This window comes from Trichechus manatus, unplaced genomic scaffold (assembly GCF_000243295.1).
Source record: "Trichechus manatus latirostris isolate Lorelei unplaced genomic scaffold, TriManLat1.0 scaffold00122, whole genome shotgun sequence".
Taxonomy (NCBI): domain Eukaryota; kingdom Metazoa; phylum Chordata; class Mammalia; order Sirenia; family Trichechidae; genus Trichechus; species Trichechus manatus.
This window is the reverse complement of record NW_004444058.1, coordinates 5,036,331-5,063,757: the sequence shown is the minus strand read 5'-3', so window position 1 is coordinate 5,063,757 and position 27,427 is coordinate 5,036,331. Positions and strand designations below refer to the sequence as shown.

The window sequence follows — 27,427 nt, the reverse complement described above, 5'->3', positions numbered from 1 at the left end:
ATTGTTTCCTGGGCCCTGTTCCAAGCACTGGGGTCATGGAGACTAGTTAGTCAGTTAGTCCCAGACCCTGCCCTTGGAACTCTGGGTCTTATGGGGAAAAAATTAAGAGGGAGAGACAGAAGGGAAGGGGGTTGGTTTTAGCCTGGGTGATCTCGGAGCCTCTTGGAGGAGGTGATGTTTGCGCCAAAATCTGGAAGACGAAGAGGAGCTCGCCAGGGGGAATGTCTGGGGTGAATAGCATTCCAGCAGAGGGAACAGCATAGGCAAAGGTAGGAGGCGGGAACAAGCTTGGTAGGGAGGAGCATGGCGGCCAGGGTAGCTGGAGCAGAGTGAGCAACGGGGAGATGGAGAGAGAGGAGAACGTGAAGTCCTGGGAGTCAGATGAAGGTTTGAGATCCTATGGTGGGGCTGGGGTCAGAGTGGGCCCCAAGCCCAGGCCATATGCTCATCGATGGAGTGGGGATGGCGCAACTGGTGGGGAGGGGCCTAAGGGCCCCAGTCCCCGCGGTGCTCGGACATTGCCCTGGGGGCCGGCCCTGCCCTCGGCCTTTCCTCAGGCTGGAGTGGTGGTGGTGGACAGTGAATCAGTTGGACCGCAGGGGCAAAGTCCCGGGCCATGGGACTGAGCGGTATCAAAGGCTCCCTGAGGGTTGTCCACTCCTTGCCATTTGCTCTATGCCCAACTGGGTCCTCTCTGGACCTTTGGTATGCGCGGGTATATGAGGAGACCCGCCGTGGTGGACCCTGAATGCCTCGCCGAGGGACTGGGGGAGGGATAGGGGCGTGACGATCGCAGATCCGGATCGAAAGCTTTCTGGGGCAGGGCAGGGGCGAGGCTGGGGGGCGGGGCCAGGGGATGGAGCAATAATGCTGGCCAAGTAGGCGGTGGCCGCCCTTCCTTTCCGGCAGCGCAGCCCTGCGTCTCGGGACCCCGCGGCCTCGGCGTCCCCACCCCCCATCCCTCCCGCCGGCCGGGCCTGCGCGCAGGTGCGGGCACCGAGCCCCGCCCCAAGGCGGAGAACACCCGTTCCCCGCGCCCCTGGGGGCCCAGCCTCTGCGCCGTGTCCGCCGCGCCCGCCAGGTGTGCAGTGCCCGCGTCCGCGTCGGTCAGTCGGTCTGTACGCGCCGCGGCCAGTGCTGACGAGCCGCGAAGGGAGCGTCAGTTCCCGGCCGTGTAGACGCGGCCCCGGCCTCGGCATGAAATCCCGCAGAGACAAGCTGCATATCCCGGCGCTGACCCTCGAGTGAGTTCCGGGCTGGGCGGGTGCGGGGAACAGTATGACAGCGGGCCTACCCTGCGTCGCTGTTCACGCACTGCCGCCTCCGGGAAGCCCTCCCGGGTCATCGGTCTGGCCCTGCTCTCGCGTCCTGCTCGAGACCCGGGATTCCGGGCGTGGGCCCCTTCTCCCTCCCCTCCGGGTCTGGTCGCGCGCGGGACACCCTCAGGCTCACCGTCCCCGGCCTCTTTCTTTACAGTCTGTCTCCGAGCAGCCAGAGCCCGGCCCTGTTGAGCCCCAGCAGCCCCTGCAGCCCCTCTCTAGGCCTGCACCCCTGGAGGTGAGTGACAGCGGGCGGGGGCAGGGCGCGGACCTGCCCCGGCGCTCCCTGAGCTGGTGACGTCACCTCTCCGGGCCTCAGTTTACCTCTCCATAAAATGCCGCTGCAGTCTACACTGAGGCCACGTTGGGGAAATTCCATGTTCATCGTCGGCCAGGAAGGTCCCCCATCTGACAGGTGGCTCCGAGGTGAGGCCAGAACTTGAGCTGTTGCCCAAGGACTTGCCCGAGACAGGTGCTGGGTTCCCAGCCCGCTCAGGGCCTTCCTGGCTGAATCAGCCTGAACTGCCCGGCTGTGACCTCAGGGACCCTCCCCACGCCCAGCTCAGCTGGTCAGAAAGCTCCTCCCTCTGAACACACATGCGCCCAAGCCTGAGAGTCCACCATTAGCGCCCTGGATATTGAACAGAACAGACAAAGGGGTGGAGGGACAGAAGAACCGAACTTGACTGAGTGCCAGCTATGTACCAGGGGCAGTGTGTTCTGTCCCCAACCCCAGGAGGGAGGCACTGTTCTCCAGCTGGTTCCCCAGCAGATGAAACTAAGGCTCAGAGAGGAGACGCCAGTTCTCCTGGTTCACTACATCTGAGGGCCAAGCATCAGGGCCCTCTTTGCCACCCAAGTCTGTTGAAGGTTTGAGTGACTCTGTATGACTGAATCTTGGAATCTTGCACTTGTATAGGAGGGATAATCAGGGTTATCATAGGCTCCTTGCAAGATTTGGATAGAGGTTCAGGGAGGAGACAGATGTGAGGGTCAGTGCTATCTAAACTTGATTGCCTTTCAGTCATTCACACCTTAGTATGAATGAGCTGCTCGGACTCTTCCCACAGACCTTTAATGCAGAAAAGAAGGAATATTATGGAGCCCAGAGTGGGTGCTGGGGAGCAGGCAGTTACCTTTAGTCAGTCAACAAGTGCTTATTATAGCTACCTACTGTGTGCCAGGTGCTGGGAGCATAGCTTTGAACAAAATGAACACGGTGCCTCCCTCAGTGGGGCTGTCCATCTGGTTGGAGACGTTGACAGTGACCAAGTGAATGGATAAGCAAGATATTTTCAGATAGGGCCTCTGGGAGGAGGTGATGTTTGAGCCAAGACCCGGGCAGAGGTAGGGGAATAGAGCTACCAGGCAAAGGGAACTGCATGTGCAAAAGCCCTGGGGCAGGAACTAGCTTTTTAAAACCCCTGTGGCTGCCGTGGTGTAAGAGGGTCAGCTGAGGGCAGGAATGGCAGTGTCTAGTCAGGGAGGTAGCTGGGGCAGGATCTGTGCAGGAGATGGTGGGGCTTTAACCAGGTCAGGGCCTCCATTGGGAGGCAGGGACTGCTGTCGCCCCATTTAGCAGGGAAGTAAACTGAGGCACAGGATCCTAGAGTGTGTTGCCCAGGGGCACCCTGGGAGGGAATGGCAAGCCAAGTCTGACTCTGAGTCCTTGACTTCAACCCAGGCAAGGAACTGGATGACGAAGGGTACCCTTGTGTCTGGGGGGCAGCTGAGTCTGTTTTACTAGGAGGAAATGGAGACAAAAGGATTTGGGGCTCTGAAAGAGGCCTCCTGGGCTGCCTTACCTGCCACCAGAGGGCAGCAGAGGCACGTCACCTTAAGCCAGGCGAGGAATGAGTCCTGGCCTCCCCTGCTCCGAGCACCCTAGGATGAACCCACATCCATCCTTGTGATCCTTCTAGGCCTGGCCCCTGTGGCCTCCCTGCCTCCACTCCCACCATCTCCCCTTTGCACTCTCTGCTCCAGCCATGGCCTCCTGGCTGTTCCTTCAACATGCAAGCTGGTCCAGCCTCAGGGCCTTTGAACATTCTCTACCTCTGCCTGGAACTCCGTTTTGTTTCCTTCTTTCTTCATCTGCTCATCTGCCAGATCTCTGTCAAACCGTCAGTTGGAGAGTCTTCCCTGACCACCTCTTCCCCCAGGCTCCCCTGGGCCCCATTTACATACATTACACCCCTTGTTCAGTTCCCTCATCTGGCCTCCGTCATGGTCTGAGTTCACATTTTCTTGAGTGATTATTGGATGGTTGTTTTTCTCACCCAGAGATTTGTGAACCTGAGTCTGTCTTGGTCATGCTGTGTCGCTGGGGCAGAGCTTAGTATACAGCAGGTGCTCAGTTAATGCTTCTGGTCTGGATAAGTGGAAACCAACTGGAGAGGCACGAAATAGGGATGTGGGGTCTCCTTTCATTGAAGAAAGTTGTGACTTGGGCCCTCAAGAACGAAGGTGTGACAAAGAGGCTGTTCCAAGGTGGAACAGCAGAGTCAGGGGTGTGTTCCCTCTGGGGCTTCAAATGCCAAGGCAGGAAGAGTTTGCATTTCCTACTGAGGACATTGCAAGCCTCACAGAGTGTGAGGCTGGGAGGGGTGTGAACAGTGCATGTATAGGTGGGAAGGACTGGGGTGGTTGGATCAAGGAGGGGCTGGGAGTGGGGGTCTGTACACCCCCCTGGGGCTTTTCCATTTGCATAGCCACTAGCAGAGAGAGAGAGCCTGAGGTCACAGAGCGGGTCAAGAACAGGCTTTGGGTCTGAGTCCTAGGAGAGGCATTCACCCAGGAGTGCGGCTTTGTAAGAGCAGTAGGGAGTCATGGAGGGTGTATGAGCAGGGGAAGGGCATGATCTAGTGGACAATGGCTCTGCCAGACCATGGTCACAGGCCCTCTGGGTTGTGTTGTTCTGCACAGGGGGGAACCGAGGCCAGATGGGCGTGGGAAAAGTTGCTGCTGGAGACACCAGGGCAGTGGGTATAAAGGGGGTGTGTAGGTGGTGCCAGGTGCAGTGTGGCTGGGAGTGTGGGGGCAGCTCCTTTACTGCATGCATGCAGAGGTGTGTCCCCATACACATACACGTTGGGGGGACATCTCCTGGGCATGAGCATGTCAGCATGTGGTGACATATGAGCCCATGCCTCTGTTCCCGCTTGGGTCCCCATGCTTGCGGGCATCACAAATTCAACAGGGCCCCAGGATCCTGATTCCCCCAGACCTGCTGTCTGCACCCCGTGTCCCTTCCTCCACAGTGGGACTCAGGCCAGACACTTAGGGGTCATCAGTGACTCCTTCTGTGCCTTATCCTTCATCCCCACATCCAGACCGTTAGCATGGCCTGTCCCTCAACCCCCTAAAAAGTCCAGAATCTGCCCCCTTTATCCCATGGTGCTGCTCTGGTCCAGGCTTCCATGTTCCCCTCCCAGATGCTGTCCCAGCCCCTCCCTGGCCTCCTGCCACCTCCACTCCTGACCCTGATAACTCCTGCTCTCCATGGTAGACATGGGGATGTTTAACAAACGTAAACTAGATCATGATCCTGCCTTGCTCACATACCCTCCATAGCTCCCCATTGCTCTTACAACAAAACCGCAGCCCTCAAGGCCTGTATGGTTGGCCTGCTGGCATCTCCGCTACAGTCCTGACACCTCAGAGCCTTTGCACAGGCTGTCCTCTCTGCCTGGGACACTTTCTCCGTGGCCGTCTCCTCTTCCTCCTTGGTGTCTTGGCTGCAGTGTCACCTCCTCAAAGAGGTCTCCCAGTTAATCACCCCTCACCACTGTTACCACACCCTTTTCCTTCCTCACCTTCCACATTGGAAATTATCTTGTTTATTTAATTGTTTCCTTTTTACTGTCCACCTCTCCCATCAGACTGGTAACCCCTCAAGGGCAGGGATTTTGTGTGTCCTGGTCTGCGCTGGGGCCCTAGGGCCCAGCGTAGTGCTAGGTACACAGTAGGTGCTCAATAAATGTTTGTTGAGTGAATTAACGGCCGGGTATAGGTGTACAAGCCTGGCGTCTTGGGGTCCAGGCAGGTGTTCACAGGGAGACACCCAGCAGGTGTTTGGACCACAGGGCAGGGTCACCTGGGAGTGGCACTGGGCTTGGAGGGGACAAGTGGGTCTAGGGGAGACTTGGGGAGCAGTGCTAGTGGGAAGAGGGATGGGCAGGTCAGGGGAGAGAGTTGAGAGGTGGTGGCACCCCCTTCGTGCCTTGGTCTCCCTGCTTGTCTCCTATTCTCGAATGTGGCGCCTGGCCTTTAGTATCAGGCCGGGGTCAGTTCCCAATGTGCCGTGTGGCCCAGGAAGGATTGCCCTCAGGGTGACACTGTCCCTGACTTCATGGCATCATCAAGAGAAGAGGAAGCATTAATTCAGTGCCTACTGTATGCCTGAAGGAGCCCTGGTGGTGCAATGGTTAAGCAAACTGAAAAGTTGGCAATTTCAACCCACCTGGCGACTCCACGGGAGAAAGACTTGGTGATCTGCCTCTATAAAGATTAAACTCGTTAAAACCAAACCCTTTGCTGTTGAGTTGATTCCAACTCATAGTGACCAAATAGAACAGAGTAGAACTGCCCCAACTCATAGTGACCCAATAGGACAGAGTAGAACTGCCCTGTAGGATTTCAAAGGCTGTAAATCTTTATGGAAGCAGACTTCCACATCTTCTTCCTGCGGAGCAGCTGGTGGGTTCAAACTGCCAGCCTTTCAGTTAGCAGCCAAGCACTTAACAACTGCACCACCAGGGCTCCTTTCCATAAAGATCACAGCCTAGCAAAACTCTATGAGGCAGTCCGATTCTGAAACACGTGGGATTGCTACGAATCAAAAAGCCCCTTGACCACATCTAACAACAACAGTAACTGTATGCTTGGAGATATTCCTGCTTTCATAGAGACTTCCATCGTGAACATGTACTGCATCCCCAGCCCCATACCAGGCCCATGATTCTATTCTGTTTTCACAACGGAGCCATGTTGTAGATGGAGAAACCAAGGCCTGGAAGTTAGTCTGTTGCTGACATTTATTGAAGGCCTGCTAGGTGCTGTGGCAGGCGCTGCCTGACCTCTGAGTTAATCTCATGTAATCCTCACAAAGGAGCCTGGATAGCACAAACAGTTTGCAGTCGGCTGCTAACCTAAAGGTTGGTAGTTCAAACCCACCCAGCAGTGCCACGGAAGAAAGGCCTGGCAATCTGCTGCCATAAAGATTACAGCCAAGAAAAACCCTATGGAGCAATTCTACCCTATAACACATGGCGTCGCCATGAGTCAGATTTCACTCTAGGGCAACGGGTTTGTTTCTTTTTAATCTTCATGTCATTCATGTCAGCCTACTTTTCCTCATTTAACAGATGAGAAGACTGAGGCTGGAGAGGTTCAGTTTTGGGTCACGCAGGGGTCTGATTCCTGACTAGCCAGGCTGAAGCCCTTTCCCATCACACACGAGCAAGATGCCCCAACTCAATTCACCAAACACTTCTTTGTGCCAGTCCAGTGCTGGGGGATGCTGGGGTCCCCAAGGAGGAGCCCCAAGGCTTGGGGTGATAGAGCCAACAGATACCTCCAGCTCCCTGGGTTAGGGTTCAGGTTCTGGTGGATGGACAGCTAGGGTGTGCAAAGGGAATCAGGGAGGGCTTCCTGGAGGAGGGAGACGCTTGATTTTGTCAGGCAGGAAGGGCCTTCCGGACAGTGATGCAGCGTGAGAAAAAGCTTGAGCCGGGCAGAGGTCGCTCGGTAGATCTTGAGTGCCAAGCTCAGAGATTAGTGCCCGGGGGCGGGGAGGGACGGGCATGATTGGATTTACATTTTGGGGGAGGAGAGCCAAGATTCTCGGCCCTGCTAAGAGGTGCCGCCAACGCTCGCCGCGGCCGCCCGCGACCCTAGCAGCGCCCCGCCCCTGCCGCCCGCGGCCCTGGCAACGTCCCGCCCACATCGCCAGCACCCTTGCAACGTCCCGCCCCTCCGGCCGCGGTCATGGCAACACCCCGCCCTCTTGCCGACACGTGGGTCCCACAGGCCCCGCCCCCGCGCTCGTTGGGCCCGTTCCAGGCCGCGCTCCTGGCGCGCTCTTCCTCCTCCTTCCCCCGCCCCGGGCGCGCGCCGCCCCCTCCCCTCTGCGGGACCCTGATCTCAGGCCAAGCCCGCTGGACGAAGTTCGCGCCCAGCGCCCCGCGCCTCCCGGGCCTCGGGCGGCGGCGGCGGCGGCGGCACAAAGGGAAGCGGCATGTCCGACCCCAGCTACTGGACCGCGGTGGCAGCGCCCGGCCACCGGAGCCGCCTGGCCAAGGGCGCGCTGCTGCAGCGCTCCAAGAGGTAGGGGCGCGGCGCGGGCGCAAGTGTGTCCGGGTGGCGGATGGGGACCCAGCGGGCCAGTGTGCGTGGCGGCAGGGGAAGGGGGGTACCAGCCACCCTCCTTTTGCGCCCCCCCATTTCCGGATTGGGGCTCTGGTGTCTGGGATGTCTCCGGGTGCAGGGGTGGGACTGGAGAGGTAGCAGCGACTTGGGACTAAGTCAGGATTTGTACCCAGGACTCTAGTGCTGGGAAGAAACCGGGATGGGGTTCTTGGAAAAACTGAGGCTGGTCTGCCCATGGGGTACAGTCAGCGGAAATGTTGGCTCAGAAGCAAATATTTCCTGCACAATGCTGATATGGGGGGGTGGTTATTAGGAGCTCAGATCACTGCGTTTGACCTCAGGCCTCTCTTTGAACCTCAGTTTCCCCATCTGAAAAGCAGAGAGGCAAAGAGGGAGAGCTGTGGACTTTAACAGACCTGCGTTCGAGTTCCAACCCAGCTACTCCCAGGCTGTGTGGCCTCAGTCAGTGCCTCAACCTCTCTATGCTTACTTTCCTCATCAGTGCAGGGCTAGAGGAGGTAAGCCCAGGCTCTAAGGATCAGAAACAGGGCTGTTGGGCTTTCTGGATGGGAACACAGGCAAAGGCTTGACTGTGGGACCAGTTTCTGAAAGGCTGCAAATTCCGAGTCCAGGGGCTGGGGAGCCACAGAGGATGTGTGAGCAGGTCAGGAGTAGGGTGCAGGGATCTGGCTCCAGACCCTGCTTCCTGCCATATTCTCACTCTCTCCTGTGTCCTGGGTACCAAGCTGGTGATTACTGAATGGCAAAGCCAGGGGTTTAGCTTAGGGAGGGCTGAGCAAACGTTCAGCACTTGTTGTATGCTTGAGGAGTGAACAGACGAGGCCCAGTTCCCGTTTGAGACCTCAGCTTTGGCTGTGTTTTAAAGAAGACCCTGCCTGAGAGCCAGACGGAGGGCAACCAGTATTTTTCCCAAATGCTACTAGAAGCAGTGGGGCTGTGGTGTGTAGCATGGGAGCGAGGCCCCCAGTGAGGGACCTGGTGAGAATGTAGGGGACCAGCTGTGTGTCAGGGGGAGGTGTGGGCAGGAAGTTTTGCAGGAACCCTCAGGTTTCACTTTTGCTTCTTCTGTACCTCAGGCGGGGGGGAACAGTCCAGAGGCTGTTGACATCTGAGGGACTCAGTTTCCTCAACTGAGAAGTGGGTGCAGTTTCTCTCACTCCTGCCTATGGGGCCTGTTGGGATTGGCACCTGTTAGTGGCTTCTCTCAAGAAGCAGCTGAATTGTCTCTCTTCCCTTACCCCAGCCCTGTGAGCGCTATCAGAAGAAAGACAGCAATATATGTACCTGCTACAATTTCCCCAGGGCCAGCAGGTCCCTCTGTAGTGGCACAAATGGTTAAGCACTCAGCTACTAACCAAAAGGTCGGCAGTTTGAACCCACCCAGTGGTGCCACAGAAGAAAGGCCTGGCAATCTGCTCTGCAAAAATTACAGCCAAGAAAACCCTCTGGATCTCAGTTCTACTCTGTAACACGTGAGTTTGCCATGAATTGGAGTCGATTTGATGGCAACAGGTTTGATTTAGTTTTTTAGGTCCAGAGCTGAGCACAACCCAACCGGTATTTGGGTGTATTGAATCTTCCCTCCACCTTTCAAGATCTGTTGTTGTTGTTAGTTGGTCAGGTCAGTTCTGACTTATGGCAACCCCATGTGTCAGAGTAGAACTGCTCTGTAGAGTTTTCAAGGCTGTGAACTTTCGGAAGCAGATTGCAAGGCCTTTCTTCTGAGGCACCTCTGGGTGGGTTCAAACTGCCAACCTTTTGGCTAGTAGTCGAGCATTTAAGCATTGTGCCACCCAGGGACTCCCTCCCACTAGGTCTATGAATGGGGAAACTGAGGCTTACACAGATAGATACTCCTCCCTCTTCCCTTGCCTTTCCAGCTGTGTCCCCATGTCACCTGCTGACCACTCTCCCCTTCTCCTTGGACACCACTGCGTCTTCCTCCTGGAACACCTTCTACTCCCTGGGGCCCCGTGGCCCCATCTCTCCCTCCCTGCATGGCTCTCACATTGTGCGCAGAGTTGCGTTGGCGTTGGCTGCTCAGGCTGTGTGGGCTGATGTGCTTGTAGAGGGAGAGAGCAGAGCTGTTGCCGGGTAACTGTGCTAGGGGTAGGACTAGGGGTGGGAGACGGTGTTGCTCCCAACTTCCCTCTGCCAGGGCGGGGCAAAGAGGAGCGGTCTGGGCAGGGGCTCCAGTAGGGAGCTGGGTGCAGGGAGGGAAATGTAGTGGCAAAAGTTAGGCAAAACAGGAAGAAAAGGATCAAGGACCTAACTGTAGAAGATGTTGAGTTTAGGGTTGTAGTTGGGTGAGATTGGTATTTGGGGGTGGGGGGAGGGGGGCTGGGGGCTAGGGAGGTCCCTGGGTAGCATAAACAGTTTGTGCTTGACTGCTAACCTAAAAGTTGGTGGTTCAAACCCTCCCAGCAGTGCTTCAAAAGAAAGCCTTGGCAATCTGCTTCTGTAAAGATTACAGCCAAGGAAACCCTATGGAACGGTTGTACTCTATAACACATAGGGTAGCTAGGAGTCAGAATTGATTCGACAGCAACACTTTTTTTTAAGGGGGAATGAGGGGTTGTGTAGAGACTCAGCAGTGGCCCTGGGGAATGGGTACATGGAGTGGAAGGGGTGGGGAGCCTCAACCCACCTGTGGGCTCTGGGATCTTCTCCACCTTCTTCCTAAGTTCTGTGGTGTTCCTGGTGGGGGTAACAGCATGGGCAAAGATCGGAGGGATAAGATTGTGAACCCTGCAGCAGAGGCTGGGCGAGGAGCTCCTAGCCATGCCTAGCCATGTGCAATGCCCCCCCCCCCCACTGCTGATAACAATCATAGTAATGGTTCAGTGATAGAATTCTCCCCCTCCATGTGGGAGACCTGGGTTCAATTCCTGGCTAATGCACCTCATGCACAGCCACCACCCATCTGTCCGTGGAGGCTTATGTATTGCTGTGATGCTGAACAGGTTTCAGCAGAGCTTCCCAACTAAGACAGACTAGGAAGAAAGATCTGGCAATTTGCTTCCAAAAATCAGCCAGTGAAAACCCTATGTATCACAATGGTCTGATCCGCAGCTGATGATGGGGGTGGCACAGGACGGGCAGCATTTCTTTCCATTGTGCATGGGGTCGCCATGAGTCAGGGCCAACCTGACGGCAGCTAACAACAATAGTATCAGCAGTAGATCACGTTTGTCCAGTGCCGGGCCTTGAAGACCGGGCTAAGGGCCGTGGGCAGTCATCTGGTAGGCCGAGTGGGCAGGGGGGCTGCCCAGCTTCCAAAGCCGGCCACACGTGGACTCCAGGTTGGACACCAGGACTTCTGAGGCCCGAGTCCTGGTGCAGCCCCTGACCTACCCTCCCTACATACACAGTTGCCGCAGCGGGAACCGCAAAAGCCTGGTAGTAGGAACACCCTCACCGACCCTCTCTCGGCCCCTGTCACCACTGTCAGTTCCAACGGGTGAGTTTGAGGGTACAAGGTGGGTGGGCGTGGCATCACACCTCCCACCCCTCCTGACTCTGTTCCCCTGCCTTGTTCGCAGCAGGCAGCAGCCCCCTGGACAGTCCCCGGAACTTCTCCGCTGCATCTGCCGTCAACTTCCCTTTTGCCCGGAGGTGAGTGGTGGCCAGCTTTGGGGGACAGTGGCGGCCCAGCTGGCATTCATTCACTCAACAAGACCTTGATCGTAGACTCACTGTGTACCAACACTTAAATTTTACTTATTCGTTTGGTAACATTTATTGAGTGCCAACTGTATGTCGTGCTCTGTGCCGGAGGCTGAACACGTGGCCATGAATGGGAGGCTGAGCTTTGGCCCTTGGGGAGTCCTCAGTGTGCTGGGGGCAGCCAACATAACCAACTGGATGGCTAAAACCAAGACAGGTCACAGCTTTGATGGGGGGCATAGTGGCAGCTGGGGTCAAGGAGGATTTCCTGGAGGAGGAGTCTTGCTTGAGGCCCTCTTCACAGCTTTTTCAGATAAGGCCAGAATTCCCCTGCCTCAGTGTCCACCATTAGTCTGTGGAAACCATGGGGGTGGCACCTTCCGACTGTTCTTGTTCCCCCTCCAGGGCGGATGGCAGAAGATGGTCCCTTGCATCCCTCCCATCATCTGGCTATGGAACCAACACCCCCAGCTCCACTGTCTCGGTACCTGCAGCCCCACCTTGGCAGGGTGGACAGGCAGCAAGGGAGAGCCCAGCTTCAGCCCCGGGGAGCCCCCAGTCTGGGAGACATAGACATCCTCTGCCTGTGGAGTCAAGTCCTGGCCAGAGGGGGACTTGGGGCTGCCAAGAGAGGGCAGGCATGGAGGATTTCCTGGAGAATGGGTCACTGAAGCCAAGAGTTCTGAGGGATTCTTAGGAGTCAGGCAGGAGGAAGTAGGTTACTGTCTGAGGGACTGACAGGCAGCCTAGGTCTTGCAGGACAGAGTCGGGGGGAGGGGCAGGCATGGAAGGCTTCCTGGAGGAGGGGGGCATTGGAGCTGGTGTTTTGAGGGATGCATAGGAGTCATTCAGGAGGAAGTATTTTACTGTGTGAGGGGCTGGCAGGCAGTCTGGGCCTTGCAGGGCAGATCTGGGGGCCTGGCTGTGATGCTGACCATGCACCCATGGCCCTGCCCCCCTAGTCGAGCTCGTCCTCCCGGGAGCGCCTCCACCAGCTGCCCTTCCAGCCCACGCCAGACGAGCTGCACTTCCTGTCCAAGCACTTCCGCAGCTCAGAGACTGTGGCTGACGAGGAGGGCGGCCGCTCGCCCCGCCTGCGCCCACGCTCCCGCAGCCTCAGGTGGGTCTTGACTGCTGACCCTGGGCCCCAGCCCCTCCCTGCACAGCTTTGGTTCCTCCTCCACCTCTGATCTCCCACCCCAGCCTGAGATCATGAGCCAACCCTTCCCTCTTCAGCCCGGGCCGCACATCGGGGACCTTCGACAATGAGATAGTCATGATGAACCACGTGTACCGGGAGAGGTTCCCCAAGGTGGGCATCATGGGGTGGCTGGGCCAGCCCCAACCCCCCACGTCACTCGCTGTCTCCCTACCTGTGTCCCTCATCTGTCCGTTTCTGTCTTTCCCTATCTCTGTCTTGGATACTCTATCTAGGTATGTTGTCCCCCATCCTCCAGCTCCCCTGCCCCCATCTGTCCCTCACTCTGTCTCCCCGACTGTGCCTCTCTTGCCCTTGTCTGTCTGCATTGCTTGCCGGTCCCATCCTTTGACAGTGACACCCCTGTCCGACCCCACCCAGGCCACAGCACAGATGGAGGGCCGCCTGCAGGAGTTCCTGGCGGCCTTCGCACCTGGCGACCGGCTGGCACTGGCTGACGGCGTGCTGGGCTTCATCCACCACCAGATCGTCGAGCTGGCCCGCGACTGCCTGGCCAAGTCAGGCGAGGCACTCGTCACCTCCCGCTACTTCCTGGAGATGCAGGAGAAGTTGGAGCGCCTGCTTCTGGATGTGCGTGGGGGGCAAGGGGTCCCAGGCAGGTGGGGCAGAGCCAGGGGCTCTGTGGGTGACGCTGCTGTCTGCCTGCCCCTAGGCCCATGAGCGCTCAGACAGCGAGGAGGTTGGCTTCGTGGTTCAGCTCGTGCGGAAGCTGCTCATCATCATCTCGCGGCCAGCGCGGCTCCTCGAGTGCCTGGTGAGTCCCTTGGTGTGTAGTTGGGCAGGGGTCTCCAATAGTCCTGCTGTGTCAACACCCTAAGATCCACAAGACGACTGTCATAATGGAGAGCTTTGAGAGGGACCCAGGATGCTGCTGGGCTGGGAGTGGCTTCTTGGAGGTGGGGTGGGGAACTGAGACCTGGACAGAAGGAATAGCAAGTACACAGAGGGAATAGCATGTGCAAAGGCCCAGACAGAGAGTACAACATATGCAAGGAGTTGAGACCCAGACAGAGGGAACACTATATGCACAGAGGAAACAGCATGTGCAAAGAGTTGAGACCTGGTCAGAGGGAACAGCATGTGCAAAGGCTCGATAGTAGGTTGGGGCCAGTGGCCTGGCTGACTGGCCCCCCCTGTGCCCCTAGGAGTTTGACCCAGAGGAATTTTACCACCTGCTTGAGGCGGCTGAGGGCCAAGCGCGTGAGGGCCACGGCATCAAGACAGACCTTCCGCAGTACATCATCGGGCAGCTGGGCCTAACTAAGGACCCTCTTGAAGGTGAAATGAGGTGGATATAGGATGGGGTCGCTTTCCAGAGAGATGGGAATGGAGCAGGGATTCTAACCCAGGCCTGTCCAACTCCACAGCCTCGAACACGGTCCTTCATCTCTGTGGCCCGGCCCTCAGCCACCTGTGGGGGCAAAATGACCAGGATCCTGAGGTCCAGCAGCCCCAAGTTAGACCCCCTGACCTGCCTGGGCCTTGGGGAGCTTAGTGTCCTCAAACTCTAAGTCAAGGGGGGCCAGATGCTGGGGGGCTTCGTAGTGTCCTCAAACTCTAAGTCAAGGGGGGCCAGATGCTGGGGGGCATCCATTAGCAGTGGTTCTGTAAGTTCACAGACCTCATCTCACTCGCTCAGGAGGGGACTTAGAGTTGGACGAGGAGAAGCCATGGGCGAGATCAAAGATAGGTCTCACCATGGGCCAAAGGTTCCCCCAAATGCCAGGCTAGGGGAGCCGAGACATAGACCTGGCCTGGTCTGGCAGTGGCCAGGAGACATCTGGGAGGAGGTGCTGTTGGAGCTGGAGGAGGAGGTGGCCTGGGGCAGATCTCGGGGAGAGGGCGAATCGGGCAGCGGAACAGCACATGCAAAGGCTCTGTGATGGGACCACACTTGGCGTGTTGGAGGAACAGTGAGGGGTAGTGGGGCTGGAGCAGAGGAAGGAGGTGAGCTGGAGGAGCTGAGGGCATTGGCAGAGGCCAGACACACTACAGTTGTAACACTGTTGCTGTGTTAAATCCCAGGATTGGTCTGTTGTCACATTTAAAACTGAGCAGACTGAGGCTTCGAGCAGAGGAGATTGAGCAGGGGTTCAAATTCATGTGTGCCCAAGGTCAGACTGTGTGTGGACCAGCTACGTGGCCACGCTGCCCTGCCGGGCCTCAGTTCTGTCAAATGTATATAATGTGGGTGGCGGATGTAGGTCGGCCTGGGTGTAGGGGAGGCAGGAAGTGGCTGGGTGGACAACGGCTGAGGCTCTGGGGCTAGAGAATCCGAGAGTGGGGAGGGGCTGGTTTCAAATCCAGGACTCCCTTGTCTGCCAGGCTCTGCCATTCCATCCCAGCCTTGCTCTGTGGCCACAAGACACTGCCTTCATGGCCACCATCACGGCTTATGTCCCTCTGCTAAGCCCTGGGGAATGGAAAATAACAGGACCTCCCCTGAGCTGTGCCCTGGGCTGAGCAGAACGTTAGGAGCTGAAACCTAGAAGGCGTGGGTCACAGGCCCAAGGCTCAGAGCCAGGGTTTGGTCACGGCTGAGCAATGCCCCTTCTAGAAGTTTTCTCTGTTCTTGCTTAGTCCAGCCTCCTGGGGTTTGACTGAGAACTGGACACACTGCAAGAGCTAGGGGAGGGAGCACAGCATCCCCAGCTCAGGATGCGCCCCGAGGCCTCGGGGAATCTCTGAGTGATGGACAGTGTAACCCTGAGAAGGGTGGTGACAGATACCTCCTATGTCTTGCAGAGATGGTGCCGCTGAGTCACCTGGACGGTGGACAGGTCCCCACACCTGAGTCCCCAGAGGTGAGTCTCACAGCTTTGGGGTCCCCACCCATCTTGTCCTCCCCAGGGTAGATCAGGCAGCTACCAGAAGGGCTGAGTTTGCAAAAGTTTTGCATGTAGTCAGCAATAATAAAATGTTTGGGAAGAGGCGGGGGTAAGTAGGACTGCCCCGTAGGGGGTGGGCAGGACAGGACAGAGGGTGGGGGCACTGGGAAGTTGAGTTGCGAAAGATGTGTAGGAGTTTGCTGGGAGGAAGGACACAATCTGAGCAAAGCTGAGAAACCCGGAAGTCATTTGGATTGAGGGAGGAAGTGTTAGGTGCTGGGAATAGCAGTTTGGACTGGCTGGAGGGGGCACTGGGAAGCTAAGGTGAGTTTTGAAGGATGTATAGGAGTTTGCTAGGAAGAAGAGCACAGCTTGAGCAAAAGCTCAGGAACTTGGAAGCAGAGTTTGAGTGGTTTAGAAACGGGAGTAAGTAATGTCAGGCCCCGGGATCAGCAGTTTAGCCTTGGGGGCAGTGGGACCCCAGCAGCATCTGTGGTGAGGCAGCACACTGAGCCCCTACCGCCCGCCACAGAGCCGGGCCCTGATTGGCCCATCTCGGAGGAAGCCATGCGAGAACGACTTTGAGACCATCAAGCTCATCAGCAACGGGGCATACGGGTGAGACCACGAGTCTGCCATAGACCCATTTCTCAGATACCCATGGGGATGACTGAGGCTCAGGCGGGCCCCATATCAGCTCCCCCATCCCCAGCAGAGCTTGGACATTGGCCGCTGAGTGTGCAGATGGGGAACTGAGGTCTGGAGAGGGAAGTGGAGACACAACACAGTAGGGAGTGGACTCAGACGGGCTCTGTCCATGATCCATGCTCTTACCCACCCCAGACAAGTGTGGGGGGTGGTGGCTTAAACCTGTGGGGTGGCTGCTCGGGAGAGGGGCCAGGTAAGAAAGAGGGTGTCCCTGGAGGAGGCACAGCCCAGGTAAAGGTCTGGTAAGTGGGACCCTGGGTCCAGGCTCAGCCCTGCCCCGCCCCTCCTGGCTCCCTGCAGTGCCGTCTACCTGGTTCGGCACCGTGACACAAGGCAGCGCTTCGCCATCAAGAAGATCAACAAGCAGAACCTGATGCTGCGTAACCAGATCCAGCAGGTGTTCGTGGAGCGTGACATCCTCACTTTTGCCGAGAACCCCTTTGTGGTCAGCATGTTCTGCTCCTTCGAGACCCGGCGCCACCTCTGCATGGTTATGGAGTATGTGGAAGGTGCGGGCGCCAGCACTTGCTTGCATACCCCCAGAGACGGGGCGCTTATCCCGTCTGAGACAACATCCTTCTTTGGACCAAGCTAGTATCTGCTCTGTCCACTGCGAGGTCCCAGGCCTGCTCTGTGGGACCCTTAGGAGCCTCTAGTCTGGGGTGGGGAGCCCAGCCTTGGAGGGAGGTGGCCTGAAAGAGGAGTGTGAAGGTGGGACCCTGAGGGACCAGGGGAGGAGGATGGATCCAAGCAGGGGGAAATGGAGGCCAGAAGTTTGGAGGAGGGAAGTGAGAATTTTAGGAGGTGTGGTTGGAAGGCTGGAAAGGTTGGGGGCCAAGGTTAGGTGTTGTGAGATCAGATTTCAAGAAAATTGGAGGCAGGGCTGGGTCAGGAGAATCGTGATGCAGGCGGGGGTTGCTCCCTGACCCCCATCCTGACTCTGACAAATCGAGATACTCTGCAGCAGGCAGGAGGGTGTGCAGGCATCTGCAGGGCCAGTGCAAAGGTGCAGAGTCCCTCAGCCCAGGGCCCATGTGAGCCCATTCCACCCCCCTGCCCAGGCGGCGACTGTGCCACGCTGCTGAAAAACATGGGGCCCCTGCCCGTGGACATGGCCCGAATGTACTTTGCTGAGACGGTGCTGGCGCTGGAGTACCTGCACAACTATGGCATCGTGCACCGCGACCTCAAGCCGGACAAGTGAGCCTGCTCCTTGGGGCAACGGGCGCTGGGTATCTGGGGGCGGGGCTGCATGGGGCTGGAGCCTCTGGGTGGAACAAGGGTGGGACCTAGGAATGGGTGGGGCCTGGGTAAGGGGCGGGGTCTCAGGACAGCCCCCAAGGTAGAGCCTGGGGTGGGTGGGACCCAGATCAGGGGCGGGGATACAGGGATGCGGCCAGTTTGGATGGGGTGGGTGGGGCCTGAGCAACTGGATGGGGCCTTAGAAGTAGTCAGGGCCTGGGGAAGTATTAGGGAAGATCAAGGATGAGGTTTTGCAGTGGACAGGGCTTTGGGGCAGATGGGGCAGGGCCTCAGGGAGAATCAGGAGAGATCTGGGGTGAAAGGGCCTGGAGTGGTTGGGGGGAGGTCATGGGCGGGGCCTAGGATGGCTGGAGTTGTTGGAAGAGGAGGTGGGAGTTCAGGTCAGGCTGGCTATGACTGGACTGTGCTGGCATCATGGGTCCCCTGCTGGGTATGGAGGGAGGAACATACATATGTTGAACTCCTGGTGTGTACCGAGGCTGCGAGAAGAGCAGGGGAAGGAGAATACACTTCCAGAGGTGCTGCCCGGCAAGGGAAGGGAACGTGCACTTAGGAAACAGCAACTGTCTTCAGGGAAAAGGATCATGTGCTCAGTGTGCCTTATAAGCAGAGGGAATGTGCACTTAGGAGGCATCTCCTGTATATAGGGAACAAGGACACACATTTTGCAAGCCCCTCTGACTTGGGAGGAAAGGGACTGGGCATGTTTTGAGCACCTGCTGTGTGTTAGTGCAGGGAACAAGGGAAGAAAACACCTTCACTGAGACCTTGGAACATTCATTTTGTGCTAGCACTTAGTAAACACCTATTGTGCTTTTAAGTGGCAGGTGAACCCCGGAGGTGTACATGATAATGTGACTTTATGAAGATGGTGTGTTCGATTCTATCACTTAATAAAACATTTATATGCTTAAATTCACAGGAAGTTTTAAACGGCAGTGTACGCAGTAGGTGCGTTAAAATATGTGCACATATGAGGTGCGCAGAAATACTTCTTTATACAGCAGCCACTCAGATATGTCCATTTTTCAACAAGGGAAGTAAATAATAGGTGCTTGCGAAGTGTTTGGTTTGTTGAAATAATGGACACATATGCTAGATGTACTAAAATATACTATAAACAAAAAATGTTTTAACACAATAGGTAGACACTGTGGTTCTCAAGAAATATATTTTTGAGCAGCTGAGCATACAGTAAAAAAACCGGTTGTCATTAAGTCGAGAGGTGCCCTGGTGGCACAATGGTTGAAGTGTTCATCTGTGAACCAAAAGGTCGGCAGTTTGAACCCACCAGCCGCTCTGCGGGAGCAAGATGTGGCAGTCTGCTTCTGTAAAGATTTACAGCCTTTGAAATCATATGGGGCAGTTCTACTCTGTCCTATAGGGTTGCTATGAGTCAGAATCAACTTGATGGCATTGGGTTTTGGTGGACATTGAGTCGAGCTGACTCATGGCAACCCCATGTGTGTCAGAGTAGAAGTGCTCTGTAGGGCTTTCAATGACTGCTTTTTTGGAAGTAGATTGCTAGGCCTTTCTTTGAAGGTGCTTCTGGCTGGGCTCAAACCTCCAACCTTCTGGTTAGTAGCCAAGTACATTAACCGTTTGCACCACCCAGGGACTCCAAGTGTACAGTAGGTGCTCAGTAACAACACCAGATGTACCCAGTAGGTGCCCAGAGAGGTCTGCTTTGTAATACAGTAGCTCCTTAAGACCATTTGTTCCTTTGATAACATGGCTATGCATAGTAGGTCATTTCCAGTCCCCTCTCAGCCCGCACATGAGAGCAGCCAGGTGTGCCTCGGTTTCCCCAGCCTGAGCGCACCACCTTCCCGCCCACAGCCTGCTCATCACCTCACTTGGCCACATCAAACTGACTGACTTCGGCTTGTCTAAGATTGGACTCATGAGCATGGCCACCAACCTCTACGAGGGCCACATCGAGAAGGATGCCCGCGAGTTCTTGGATAAGCAGGTGCGCCAGTGGGTGGGCAGATGAGCAGGTAGGGCAGCCCTGGGTGCAGGACCCACCTGTCTGCCTGGAGCCGACCTCCCAGGCATGGGGAGACCTCACAGCAGAGAGAATCATGTCCCTCCTATATTGCTCCCCGTGTCCTGGCCTCAGTTTCCCTGTTCTGCTGGCCTAGGTATGCGGGACACCCGAGTACATCGCGCCTGAAGTGATTTTCCGCCAGGGCTATGGGAAACCAGTGGACTGGTGGGCCATGGGCATCGTCCTCTATGAGTTCCTGGTGGGCTGTGTGCCTTTCTTTGGGGATACACCCGAGGAGCTCTTCGGCCAAGTTGTCAGTGGTACGTCCCCCATGGCGCTGGGTTCATGTCTCAGCCTCACTGTGGTTCTGGGCAGGAGTTCCCTGACCTGTATGGGGAGAGGAGCAGTCCCGCCTGAGGATTGGGCACCTACTGCGTGCCCAATTCCAGCTGGGGACACGGCCAAGAGTGACATGGAAAGATATCCCCATCCTTTTGTCTCTCACCGTCTAACGGGGAGGACAGAGAGGGAGTGAGATGAATAAGGAAATTATGGACGACTCAGGCAAAAGGAGTCCCTGGGTGGCACAGTTAAGTGCTTGACTACTAACCCAAAGGTTGGCAGTTCGAACTCACCCAGAGGTGCCTCAGAAGACAGGCCTGGCAATCTGCTTCCTAAAAGTCACAGTCTTGAAAACCCTGTGGAGCAGTTCTACGTCTGCACACATGGGGTTGCCATGAGTCACTCGACTCAATGGCAACTAACAACAACAGAGGCGAAAAGCACTGAGGAGAAGAGGCAGGAAGAGGGGAGGGGGCAGGGTGCTGCACAGGGAGAGAGTCCTGGAGGTGACATGTGAAGGAAGGAGAGAGGGAGTCATGGGTGAGAGAGGGGAAGGCACCCTGGGCAGAGGCATAGCCAAAACAAAAGCTGGGTTGTGGGAGCTGGCATGTTGAAGGAGCAATGGCTGGGGTCCTGCAGTGCAGTGAGGGAGGGTGATAGGAAAGGTCATCCTGCCCCCTCACCCACTCCCCTTGTTTCAGATGAGATCATGTGGCCGGAAGGAGACGAGGCCCTCCCAGCAGATGCCCAGGACCTCATCACTAGGCTGCTCCGGCAGAGCCCCCTGGACCGTTTGGGCACCGGTATGTGGTAATGCGCAGGGCCCAGGGAATGGAAGGATAGGGGCTGGGTTAGACAGTAGATCTACTTAGGAGACTGCATGGAGGAGAGGGCTTGGAGCTGGGGTTTTGAAGAATGCGTAGGAGTTCGCCAGGAATCAGGCATGAAATAGCATAAGACCTTGAAGGAACAGCAGGTGGTTGAACCTAATGCATACGGGGGGCAGTGAGACTGAGTGAATACATGAGGCTATGAGGAGTCCATGGGCTTTGTCCTGAGGTCCTTAAAGGCCTGGTGGATCTCGCTGTCCCAGCTTCCTCTGACACCTGAAAAGTGGTTAAGGGAGTGTTTAAGACTCACACAGCTGCTCTTTACATGCCACTGTGGGTCACATTTGTGACTGAGGTTTAACCAGGAGAGAAGATAGTTGGGGCTGGGGTTGGGCAACAGGATAGGAAGCTTTGTGCAGGCAGCTTCCACTCCCAGGAGTAGGAACATGTGGAAAAGACCCAGGAAGGAAGCTTCCCGAATTCTCTGGGTTTCTCTGGGTGGTGAGGTCTCAGTGTTTAGCAGAGGGAAGGGCAGGGCCTGGGAACCTGGTAGGCCTGGGTTCAAGCCCCAGTTTGGTCACTCGCTGTGGCACGGTTCCTCTCCAGGCTCACAAATGGCAGCTGGTTTTTGCTCTTATCTTTCTAGTTCTTTGTTGGCCAAGATTCATCTCTTGTCACATGTCCAGTTCACTGGCCATGTGCTGGGGGTTTAACAGGGCTGAGGAAGTGGGGGGAGGGGTGGCGGTCGGGGTACCCATGGGGCTCAGCTGGGTGTGTCCACAGGCGGCACCCATGAGGTGAAGCAGCACCCTTTCTTCCATGCCCTGGACTGGGCAGGGCTCCTGCGGCACAAGGCCGAGTTCGTGCCGCAGCTGGAAGCCGAAGACGACACCAGCTACTTCGACAGTAAGCGGGGGTGGGGGCCTTAAGGGAGGAGACCCTGCCATCCTACAATCCCCAGGGGCCGGGAGGGGGGTGTCTTCCAGGAACCCCGCCTAATCTTGGCACCTAGCCTAGTTGAGACTGGAGCTTCGACTTCCTGAGCATTCCCAGAAACTGGGGGCACATCTGCCACTGCCCCCCTGGCTGGGACTTTCTATGCCTGTGGGTGGAGGAGGCCAAAGTCCCCCTTGGGTTGCAGAAGGGGAAATCAAGGCACCAAGTATGGAAGACCCTTGTCTGGGGTCCTTCAGTGGGTTCAGCCTCCTGGGTCCAGCCCTGGTCAGGTACAAGACCTGGGTCATCTCATGCCTCTCTGGGTCCCATCTGCCGACACAGAAGGGTGAGGCCTTCTTAGGGATATGGTGGATGGGCTCAAATGAGTTTCCCTCTCCCCACTCAGAGCTCTGGCCAGAAGCAGAGTAAACACCCTTGGTTTCCAGCACCGCCTCCAGAACTTGCTGTGTATGATCTCGGAGTCCTCTCTGACCCTTTGTTTCCCCTTCTGTAAAATGGACAACGTCTTTTGTATTTGAGACACACCATTTCACGAAGTTCTGGGTGACCCGATTCAAGGGCGAAGAAACTGAGGCTCAGAGACAAGAAGCCCTGCCTGAGGTCCCACAGCTTCTAGGGACACAGCTGGGATTTTATCCTAGCTCCCTGTGGTCCCTAAACACACCTGGCACGGTCCCACCTCAGGGCCTTTGTGCTCTCCCTCCTGCAGCGCGCTCAGAGCGGTACCGCCACCTGGGCTCCGAGGATGATGAGACCAACGATGAGGAGTCGTCCACGGAGATCCCTCAGTTCTCTTCCTGCTCCCACCGGTTCAGCAAGGTGGGCCTGGGACCCTGGATGGAGTTAGTGCTCAGGAAATGGTACTGGGTGTTATTTATTTTCCTTTGCGTTTTTTTTTATTGTGGTAAAATACACATAAAATTCACCATTTTAACCATTTTAAAGTGAATAGTTAGTGGCATTTAGCACATTCATGATGTTGCGCAGCCACCACCTCTGTGTAGGTCCAGAACATTCTCATCAACCCAAAAGGAGACGTCGTACTCATTAGCAGTAACCTTCCATTTCCTCTCCCCCATCCCTAAAAAAAAAAATTTTTTTATTCAGCCATAAGAGAAATGAAGTCCTGATGCATGCCACAACATAGATAAACTTTGAAAACATCACATTGAGTGAAATAAGCCAGTTGCAAAAGGACAAATTCTGTATGATCTCATTTATTTGTAACAAGCAAATATATAGAAACCAAAGATTATTCATGGTTACCAGGGGTGGGTAGGAGAGGGAAAGGGGCCGTTTTTGCTTAGTGGGCATTGAGTTTATGTTAAAGCTGGTGGAATGATTTGGAAAAAGATAACGAGAACGGTTGCACAATTTGAACAGTGTAATCAATATCACAGAATTACACATGTAGAAATTGTTGAATTGGTGTATGTTTTATTGTGTATGTTTTCACCACAATAAAACATTAAAGAAAAAAAAGTTGCCATTGGTTGACTCTGACTCATGGTGACCCCATGTGTGTCAGAGTAGAACTGTGCTCCATAGGGTTTTCAATGGCTGATTTTTCAGAAGTAGATCAGACCTTTCTTCCAAGGCACCCATGAACCTCCAACCTTTCGATGAACAGCCGAGTGTGTTAACTGCACCACCCAGGAACTCCCCCTATTCTCTAGGCAACCACTAATCCACTTTTTGTCTCTTGATTTATCTGTTCCGGACATTTCATATAAATGAAATCACACAATAGATGACCTTTTGCGTCTGTTGTATTTCACTGATTATAATGTTTTCAAGGGTCATACATGTTGTAGCATGTATCAGAATTTTATTTCGTTTTATGGATGAATAATATTCTAGTGTATGGATAGACTACGTTTTGTTTATCTGTTCATCTGTTGATGGCCACTTGGGCTGTTTCTACCTTTTGAAAATTGTGAATAGAACTGCTATGCCTGCTGTTATTTTATAACTTCACAAAGCTTAACCTAAGTATCTTTTTCATTTATAATGTGACCAAACTTCATTTATAATGTGATCAAAAATCCATCCTGTCACAGGCAGGACACCCTGGTCAGCAGTGAAAGCCCCGGCTATGGTCCTCTTGGTTGCTAGGCTACTCTGACCTTCAGTTTCCTCATCTATGCATGAGTTAGGGACTGCTTTCGTTAGGGATGTGGTGAGCAAGGATTTAAGGAAGTGACTCATGTGGAAGCATCTGGCACGTAGGAAGCGCTCAACTAAGCTGCCTCTCATGCGTGGGTGTGGCCACCTGCCACCATCGCTGTTGTTTTTACTGTTATTTTTATTCTTTGCCCAGGTTTACAGCAGCTCCGAGTTCCTAGCTGCCCAGCCCACCCCAACCTTTGCTGAAAGAAGCTTCAGCGAGGACCGGGAGGAGGGTTGGGAGCGCAGCAGTGAGGTGGAGTCTAGCCGCCGGCTGAGCACTGACGTCCGGTATGTAAGACAGGGAGTACAGGCAGATCCAGCTTCTAAGACTGCTGGGAGGTAGAGCCACAAAATCTGGCATTGGCGGGAGCTTCCCAGTGGCCCTGTAGAAAAAGGTCAAAGGTATTGGCCAGCCTGTCAGGTCATGCACCATCTGGTGAATGTGACGTGGGCCCTTCTCCTGCAGCCTGCGGTCCTGGACATCTTCTGGCTCTTCCTGCCACTCATCCTCGTCCCAGGCTGAGCAGGGCCCTAGCCCATCTCTCCTGAGCACCATCAGCCTGGACACGATGCCCAAGTTTGCCTTCTCGTCTGAGGATGAAGCGGCAGGCCCAACCCTTGTGGGTGCCGAGAGGCCCATCTTCATTCTTGGGGAGCCAGACCCACCTCCAGCAGCCACCCCAGCAATGCCCAAGGCCTCGGGCCTTTCTGGTATGTGGGGCCCAGGTTGGGGGTAGTGTCAGGAAAGCTTCCCAGAGGAGGGGCTGCTTGAGATGGGTTTTCAAGGATGAGCAGAACTTCACTAGAGAGAACATTCTCTCAAGGAACTCCCAGACTCTTACATCCCCAGCTTTGTAAGGCCAAGGCAGGATTGGAGGGAGGGATGGGGCTGGGGAGCCCAGAGAGAGGGATCCACAGCTCTTTCTGAAATAGAGAGAAGGCTTTCTGGGGGAGGGCTATTTTAAATGGGATTTTAAGGATGAGTAGGAGTTCACCTGAGAAACCCATTCACTTGTCTAACAAAGGCTTTAAGATAGAAAAGCCAGGGCCCCAGCTTCATAGGGTCAGGACACGAGTGAAGGGAGGAATGGGGCTGCGGAGCCATGGCTCTATCTCAGGTCAGGGGAAGGCTTCCTGGAGAAGGGGACTTGAAGAATGGAGCTTTCCAGAGAAAGCAGTGCAGAAAGAGGGAATTACATGAGCAGAACTGAGAGGTGGAACTGTACATGCCAACCAGGGAGAAAGGGGCTTGGGCCCCTGAGGATGGAGGAGTCAAGCAGTGAGATTGATGGAGGCCCAGGCTGACCCGTGACCCCACTGCCCACTCCCCAGCCGACACAGCTGCCCTCAGCCATGCCCGCCTGCGCAGCAACAGCACTGGTGCCCGACACTCAACACCACATGCCCTGGACTCGGGGCGAGGCCGCCGCCTCGGGGGCCCTAGAGACCCAGGCCCTGAGAAGCCCAGGGCTGCCCCTAGTGGAAGCCGCGTACCCAAGTCTGCCTCAGTGTCCGCCTTGTCGCTCATCATCACGGCAGGTAATGCCAAAGCCCAGGAGTCCTTTCTTTCTTCATCCACTGCCAGACAGAATCAGGCTATGTTTCTCTTCCCATGTTTACTGATGGGGCAGGATCTGCTTGGGCCAGGGGACTTGGGGGCGTCCCTGAGGAAATGATGTTGGGACTGAGCCCTGTGAGAGGGGGAGATGCTGGAGACACAGGAGAGCTGGGGGAAAGACAGTCCCCCCTGAGGTGGGACTGTGCTTGGGGTGTCAGAGCAGCAAAGTGGTGGGAGGTGAGAGCACCCTATTAGGAGCCCTGCAAGGGAGTGAACCCCCTCCCCCATCCCTGCAGATGACGGCAGCAGCGGCGGCCCCCTCATGAGCCCCCTGTCCCCGCGCTCGCTGTCCTCGAACCCATCCTCCCGTGACTCCTCACCGAGCCGCGACCCCTCCCCCGTGTGCAGCAGCCTGCGCCCCCCCATCGTCATCCACAGCTCGGGCAAGAAGTATGGCTTTAGCCTGCGGGCCATCCGTGTCTACATGGGTGACAGTGACGTCTACACTGTGCACCATGTGGTCTGGGTGAGTTCTGTGCAGGAGGAAGCCCAGAGCATGCAGTGTGGGGGCTGAGCGGGGACAGCAGAACTGGGTCCAAGTCCAAAGTCCCTTCTGTCTCTGAGAGTTCTCCCCTTGCAAATCTAGTGAATGCTCATTACCTGTGAGGTGTCAGGGCCCAGGGCGGGGTCCCTGTTAGTTACAGGGGAAGGGGACCCCCAAGTGGGCGTGAAACCCCCCGCTCCCAGCTGGCACACCATGGCTGTGTTGTCCTCCCTACCCCCAGCCCCAAGGCCCTAGCCCCTCCCCATTGCTCACTGTCCCCTCAGCATCTGGGAAACTGAGGCAGCTTGAGGCAGCAGCTTGCCTGGGTCCCACAGCTGGCCTGGGATCTTGGGGGCAGGGCCCAGGCCCACTGACTCCGTCCTCTATCCCCCCTAGAGCGTGGAGGAAGGCAGCCCTGCCCAGGAGGCAGGCCTGCGAGCCGGGGACCTGGTCACCCACATCAACGGGGAGTCAGTGCTGGGGCTGGTGCACATGGATGTGGTGGAGCTGCTGCTGAAGGTGCCCCCACTTGCCCTTGTAGCCCAGGATGCCCAATATCCCCCCCATCCTTGGTCCCCGGGACCCCTAACATCCCTTTCCCCGACTCTCAGGGATCCAGGACCCCCTAACATCTCCCCCCTAACCCATCCTCGGGGCCCCAGACCCCTGCCTACCCTCAGGAATCTCACACTGCTAACATCTCCCCCCACCATAGAGCTTCGGGACCCCCCCATCACTGTCCGCCCTTGAGGCTCCCAAGACCCCTAACATCCCCTCCACCCTCAGGACCCCAGGAGTCCCCCGGTGACCACTCTTGGGACTTCCAGAACCCCCAATACTGCCCACATTCAGGGCCTCCCAGATCCCCCCACTGCTCACTCTTAGGGAGTCCCAAGATGATCTACCCTGCTCACCCTGAGGATCCCTCCCCAGCATCAGCTCCTGGTTCCCTGTGGTCCTCATGCTCCACCCACACCACCCAGAGGCCCACACTGGGCCCTACCTCCAGACTTGGCCTGCCCCTCCCCCCAGGATAGACCCCCTTCTTTAGCCCATTACATTGCCCCTCCAAGCCAGGCCGCAGTGTCCCTGCTCCAGGAAGCTCTCCCTGCCCCCTGGACGCCCCACCCTGGCCCACCCTTACTCGCGGGGCTGAGGGTATCCATGCTGCCTTTGCCAACGGTGCTAAGCATTGGGTGGAGGGTGGGGGGCATCCTGGGAGGTGTGAGTTGGAAGGAAGGACTATGGGTGTTGGATGTTGGGTAATGGGTCTGGGTGGGGAATGGGGGGTGACAGTCACTGGGCAGTGGTTTCACAGTTGGGCGGGTCGTTGGCAAGGTGGGTGAATGGATCATTGGGTGGTCGATCCTGGCTGGTGGCTGCACTGGAGGGATGGAAGGGGGTCCTCCTCGGGTGGGAGGCAGACAGGCAACCCCTAGCCATCCCTGGCCGTCCCTCCACAGAGCGGCAGCAAGATCGCGCTGCGGACCACGGCACTGGAGAACACATCCATCAAGGTGGGGCCTGCCCGTAAGAACGTGGCCAAGGGCCGCATGGCCCGGCGGAGCAAGCGCAGCCGCCGGCGGGAGACGCAGGATCGGTGAGCGGGTTGGGCAGGGAACACTAGTGGGGGGCCTGTGGTGT

The 27,427-nt window shown here is 56.3% G+C and overlaps 1 protein-coding gene across 1 annotated transcript in view; it reads left to right on the top strand.

Annotated features, from left to right (window-relative positions):
* The first annotated feature begins 1,197 nt into the window (after nt 1-1,197).
* Nucleotides 1,198-27,427, top strand: part of MAST3 (microtubule associated serine/threonine kinase 3) — a 29,401-nt gene continuing 3,171 nt past the window's right edge. Inside the window, exons 1-25 of the mRNA XM_023738748.1 lie at nt 1,198-1,244; nt 1,477-1,557; nt 11,081-11,169; nt 11,252-11,324; nt 11,781-11,859; nt 12,338-12,495; nt 12,612-12,687; nt 12,955-13,164; nt 13,247-13,348; nt 13,740-13,872; nt 15,340-15,398; nt 15,955-16,040; nt 16,431-16,639; nt 17,192-17,330; nt 19,233-19,365; nt 19,538-19,703; nt 20,427-20,528; nt 21,339-21,461; nt 22,222-22,331; nt 23,833-23,969; nt 24,148-24,392; nt 25,014-25,220; nt 25,536-25,765; nt 26,180-26,302; nt 27,247-27,383. Of these exons, the coding sequence (XP_023594516.1) occupies nt 1,198-1,244; nt 1,477-1,557; nt 11,081-11,169; nt 11,252-11,324; nt 11,781-11,859; nt 12,338-12,495; nt 12,612-12,687; nt 12,955-13,164; nt 13,247-13,348; nt 13,740-13,872; nt 15,340-15,398; nt 15,955-16,040; nt 16,431-16,639; nt 17,192-17,330; nt 19,233-19,365; nt 19,538-19,703; nt 20,427-20,528; nt 21,339-21,461; nt 22,222-22,331; nt 23,833-23,969; nt 24,148-24,392; nt 25,014-25,220; nt 25,536-25,765; nt 26,180-26,302; nt 27,247-27,383 (3,254 nt within the window). The remainder of the gene's footprint in view (nt 1,245-1,476; nt 1,558-11,080; nt 11,170-11,251; nt 11,325-11,780; nt 11,860-12,337; nt 12,496-12,611; nt 12,688-12,954; nt 13,165-13,246; nt 13,349-13,739; nt 13,873-15,339; nt 15,399-15,954; nt 16,041-16,430; nt 16,640-17,191; nt 17,331-19,232; nt 19,366-19,537; nt 19,704-20,426; nt 20,529-21,338; nt 21,462-22,221; nt 22,332-23,832; nt 23,970-24,147; nt 24,393-25,013; nt 25,221-25,535; nt 25,766-26,179; nt 26,303-27,246; nt 27,384-27,427) is intronic.